We start from the raw sequence: 5,675 nt of genomic DNA, 5'->3' as shown, positions 1-5,675 counted from the left end.
ATCGTATTATAACATCGACAGAGACAAATAATAAAATAGAACATTAAAATTGAGATGTGTCTCCCTGCATTGCACAAGTACTCTTCTAGTTGAACTTAATGGCTTCAGCAGGGGATTAAACCTAGTGGCTTGAGCCTATGCGAAGGTTTTGATTGGAGAACCCCTTGAAAGCGATTGCACCTTGCGTTCGTTTAAGAATTTTGTTTACGTGGAACAAACATAAACATACATGAACATAAAAACTTTTGTTCATTTGTTGTTCGTGTTTGTTCGGTTGAGTTAAAGGAACAAACATAAACAAGTCTTTGTTCGATTAGTTTGTAGCCCTACTTGTATATCGTGGTCCCTGGATTTGGATTTGGATTTGGATTCGGGTTCCTCTGTTTCTCACTTTTTTGTTCGACAACGACAACCCCAGATGTAATTTCTTTCAATTGGATCAAACGACACTCGATTGGACATTTAATCACTCTTGGATTGGCCATTTGGATTTCTTGTTTGTCGACTTCGTTCGTAACAAATCAATTACGGTCTAGGAACAGAGTTAGAAACCATGATTCCGGATGTCAAAAACGTAAAAAGAAAAAAAATTGAAGATATAACATATGGCATTAACGTTTATACTTTGTTTCTATTTATCACTTGCCTAGCCGTTTTATAGTTTTGATATAGATGTAACAGGACCTCCAAAAAGATCGAACAGCTGACACATCCCCATAAGAAACAAAAACGACGCCAAAATCTATTTCCGCCTCTTCTATATTTCAATTTCCCCTCGATAACTATCTACTTGGCCCTCAACGAAGCTAGGTTTCATCGATGCGATGGAGTTTGATAGGCAACCCTTGTTTGGGCACCGGGAAGGGGCCGTACTGTATCCCATCGTCTTCTCCGACCACATCCCACCTGCGAAAATGATTTACGGTTTGTAAGTTCATAAAGATCTTACCATGTTAAGATTACAAATAAGTGATCAGTATAAGCTTAACTAAAACCAAGAAGAAGGCTCAAGTAGGCTTGCCTGAAGGAGGTGGTGAGGTGGTGGAGGAGGATGAGCATCTCCACCTTCGCAAGCTCGCTGCCCGGGCACGAGTGAGCTCCGTTCCCGAATGGCATGTACGTGTTTGCACGAGGTGCGACCTGCATCATCCCCACTCATATCAACATCGATTGAACCAAATAATTTGAGAAAATGAATTAGTTCAAGCTTAATGCTCGATAAAAGGATTGATTAGGTTATAATGACCTCGAATCTTGAAGGGTCAAACTTGTCGGGGTCCGGGAAGAAGTCCGAGCAGTAATGGATGGTTCTAAAGAGAGGAAGAACCTTCCAACCGCGCGGGATCAGATACCCTTCAATTTCCACGTCTTCAACGGCTTCTCGAAATGTAAATGAGAGTATGCTTGCAGCCCTCAGTGTCTCTTGTAAGACTCGGTGACTTAACGGCATGTGTCGAGTATCGTCCCACGTAATTCCGCGGTTGGTTTCGAGTCTCCTACACTTGATATCTTCTTGTTCCATCTATGACCATCATACATATATAGAGTAATTAAACTCATCCTCATCAACATAGATCTTCAAGTTAAATTACCATCTAAAAACGATATATCCGTCGATTTTACTTTCGACAGATCAATAGGTCGGTTTATTTTCGGCATGCTATTTCTCGCTTGATAACGATTCTGAATCGTTAAAACCCGAGAAACAGTCCATCCGTTTCATTCATCTAGTGTTTGCTAACGGATGTTTCGTTTTGTTGGTTTATTTTTCGGAATGGAGTACGGTTTTTGAGCGGAAATCCATTGATTACGTCTATTTTTCGATCGAGATTTAATGACATACCTTAACAGCATCTAAGAGATGAGGATGATCATGCAAGTACTTGAGCAGCCATGTTAGAACACTTGCAGTTGTATCATGAGCTGCGAATATGACTCCAATTATATTATCTGCTATCTGTGAATCATTCAATTGCTCGTTTCCCTTTAATCCCAGTAGAACTCCAAGCAATCCTCCACCGTGATCGCCATTCTCCCTTCTTTTCTGTATCATCTTCCTCAATCTTTCATTCAGAAGCTTCCTCGCCTGTAATTTCATGGTGTTAACGAACACAACTCACATTTTCGTTCAACAAGAAGATCCTAGAAAACCCCTAATTTTAAATAAATAATATAACCAAAACGTTAACTGATTCTATTTATATACATACATATATATATATATATAAATATACAAGAGTTGGGTTCCAGTGAGAAGGAGAGTTAAGTTAAGATGATAAGCGTAAAAAAAAGATCTCCAGCCTTAGATACACATGAGATGCATGCACCGAGATGTACCGAATCAATCTCATATCAAGAGCGATTCATGAGTGAGTTTAATATTAGAGGTGATCAAGGTTCCAAATCCCTTCTTACACTTTTTATCTTAACTCTTCTTCTCACACGATCATTCGCCTTTCGCCTATATATATATATATATATATATATTTATGGTTGGGTTTCTGATGAGAATTAAAGTTATGGTGCGAAAGTTGAGAATGGATCTCCACCCTTGGATCAATCCTAATTTAAGATCAACATGGGTCGTGTGCACCGAGATGTACCGGATCAATTCCCATGAGAATCGAAATTCATACGGTTGGGATGAAATTAAAAGTGATCAATGGTCCAGATCCCTCTCTCTATGCTTCTAACCTTAACTCCTATTTTCACATGAATCTTCGTTTATATGTATATATGCGAATATGTTTATTTTTATAACAAAATAGTTGCGAACTAACAATTACACTTGTTAAAGTAGAAGGATAAGTACTAGAGTCGTCATTTGAATACAACAAATTAATGACATATATTGTGATCCCACAATCGTCCCTAATTATGGGGAATGAAAATTACAAGTTAATAAATTAGGAAATTCACTTAAATGATTATATTCCACAATCAATTTAACTTGTTAATCATTTTTAGCGAACTTTACCTAAAAGTCACTAGGTACGCAATACCCCAGTAAACGACAAAAAAAAAACAGTCTGTGGGACAAGTCCATAACCATTGATCTGCAATTATTATGGATTCGATCCAAAACCCATTTTTCTATGAAACCCCCAAAGTGGACATTTACGGATCTGAAATTACGAATTCAAGGAAAATGGGTTTTGGGTCGGATCTGTAATAATTACGGACCTATGGTTATTGATCTGGGTGAAAAAACTCTAGAATGTTCAAAGAAAAATGATAAGGAAGTCAATTTGTAGAATATGGCCATTTGGGTCAATTTTCCCGTAAGTGTAACAAAAAATTAATGTGTATTTAATATAAAGTGTTCTAATAACGAAATTAAATAAGTTATATCTATATGAAACAAATAGAAGTTCTTTTTAAGTACATTGTAATATGACTAAACAAGTAAATTATTCTGTTAAGTTTTTCAATAAAAAATATTTAATTAACCTTTTCATGTAATAGTTCTTAAAACATTGTCATATGTAGCTAATGCCATCTCATGTTCAAACATGTAACTTTAATAAGTTATATTAATGCATAGTTTATTTGTAATCTTGAATTTTAAGTAATATACATCAACAAACAGTACTTTATACATAAAAAATTGGTTTTAAGAGTTTTTATCAAAATACTTTATAATACTAGAAGGGAACTCGCGCAATGCAGCAAGATACATCTCGATTTTAATGTTCTATTTTATTCTTTGTCTCTGTCGATATTATAATACGATTTAAAATTTCTCATTTTTATGTAATTTTTTTATTATAATTTAATTTAAGTTTAATAATGAAATAATTTATTTTTGGTTTAATCATATAACATTTTATAAAGATAATAATTAAGTATTCTGTTAGAACTCAATGATTATCCTAATTTTATTTTAGATTTTTTATATTTAAAATGTGATGTTTATCCTTTATTTGATTATGTCTATATGCAGTTCGTTACACAAATTCATATATGAAGCTTTAATAAGTTGTACTTAAGCACAATCTACTTGTAATATTGAGTTGTAAGTAATATGTATTAATAAACAGTACTTTACGCATAAAAAGTAGTTTTTAAGAGTTTTTGTCAAATGTTTTATAACATAGTATAGATAGACACACAATATCAATATCAATATATATATATATATATATATATATTTTTTGAGAAGTAAATGAGTGTGAATACAATCATCAAATTCCATACATAAATTGGTTTTTTCGAATTTATAAACATTTATGATTAGAGTGTGAATATGTTATATTATATTTGCAACAACAAGTGTAGTTGAAGACAAAAATGAGAGATTGTTGTTGACATGCTGAAGCAGGTGGGGCCACCCTACCAAAACTAACCATTTAAGGAAATGATCGCATGATTCTATTCTATACCTATTCATATGTGCATTATATTTCTCACCTTCATCGCTTTGTTGAATGGAGTTCCAACAACATTCAAAGGCATCGAATTGTATCCTTTCTCTATACATCCATACAATTCCTTTAATCCCTCCACCTCCCCAACCTCCATCTTCTTCCCAAACACCGATATCATCGCCACTGCATACGAATACTGCCAAACAAACCATCATATAAGTCATCATGTAGATATAGATATAGATATAGATATAGATATAGATATGGATATAGATATACCTTCTTCATCTCATGCAAGGTGTTGATGGTTTTGGTTTTCTCCCAGATGGGAAGAAGATCAAGAACAATGGCTTCGATGTTGGAGATGAGAGGTTTAATGGCGGAAGGAAGAAAGGAAGATTGGATGAGCTTCTTGAGGTGGGAATGGTATTGACCTTGGTGAAAGAATAGTGCTTCTGGACCGATCATCATCTCTTTGCTTGTAGGGTATGTGGGTTTGAAGAGATCGGATTTAGTGACCAAGATGATCTTTGCTACTTCTGGGCTGGATATCATCACACATGGACATCCCAATATATGACTCTTGAACATCTTTCCATGCCTACCCAATTCACCAACAATTAAATATATATATATATATATATATAGAGATATATAGATATAGATATAGATATGTATATGTATATGTTATGTATTGATATAAGTTTGGAATTTAAGGCAGAGTTATAATGAACCTATTTTGACGTTCGGAGAAGAAAGTGTTGGGATTTTGTGTGTAGAGGTTAATGGTTTCACCGATATATGGCCAACCCATTGAACCAGGCGGCAGCCTTCGCTTCTCATTTTCCGGCAGGCTGCAGCGACGGCGGATGAGGCTATACACGATCAGAATTGTCAGCAAGAAGAGGAAAGATACCAAGGGAAGAAGAGGGAGATACGGTGGTGTTGGTGGAAAGAAAGACATCATCCGGCGGAGATACGGAGGAGTTAGGTGGTGATTGTGCGGTGGCCGGAAATTAAACGGCGATGGGTTGGAGATTTTCAGACGGGATTGAGAGATTGGTGGTGGGTTTATATCGGTGAAGTTATGGGTGGTGGGCCAGGCGGGTCAAGGACATGTGGCACTGTGGCAGTATTCGTATGCAGTGGTGGGTTTATATCGGTGAAATATTATTTTCGAAACAAATATAAATTTGAAGATAATATAAAATTGATATTATTATTAAATTAATTATTTAATAGTTTTTGTTTTTTTATATAATTTTTTTAATTTAATTTTTTTATAATTTAATTTAAATTTAATAATAA

At 35.0% G+C, this 5,675-nt stretch overlaps 1 protein-coding gene across 1 annotated transcript; it reads right to left on the bottom strand.

Annotated features, from left to right (window-relative positions):
• Window positions 1-634: 634 nt before the first annotated feature.
• LOC112518219 (abscisic acid 8'-hydroxylase 2-like) lies at window positions 635-5,367 on the bottom strand. Its single transcript, XM_025125839.1, has 7 exons — window positions 5,102-5,367; window positions 4,647-4,968; window positions 4,411-4,563; window positions 1,844-2,086; window positions 1,247-1,522; window positions 1,022-1,140; window positions 635-906 (listed from the first exon to the last, which is right to left on the bottom strand). Exons 1-7 carry the CDS (start codon window positions 5,332-5,334, stop codon window positions 807-809), a joined length of 1,446 nt encoding a protein of 481 aa, XP_024981607.1. The 5' UTR covers window positions 5,335-5,367; the 3' UTR covers window positions 635-806.
• Between the last annotated feature and the right edge of the window lie 308 nt (window positions 5,368-5,675).

This window comes from Cynara cardunculus (assembly GCF_001531365.2).
Source record: "Cynara cardunculus var. scolymus isolate 2C chromosome LG 9, CcrdV1, whole genome shotgun sequence".
Lineage (NCBI taxonomy): Eukaryota > Viridiplantae > Streptophyta > Magnoliopsida > Asterales > Asteraceae > Cynara > Cynara cardunculus.
Note: the sequence above shows the minus strand (reverse complement) of the source record. Positions and strands in the feature narration are given on the sequence as shown.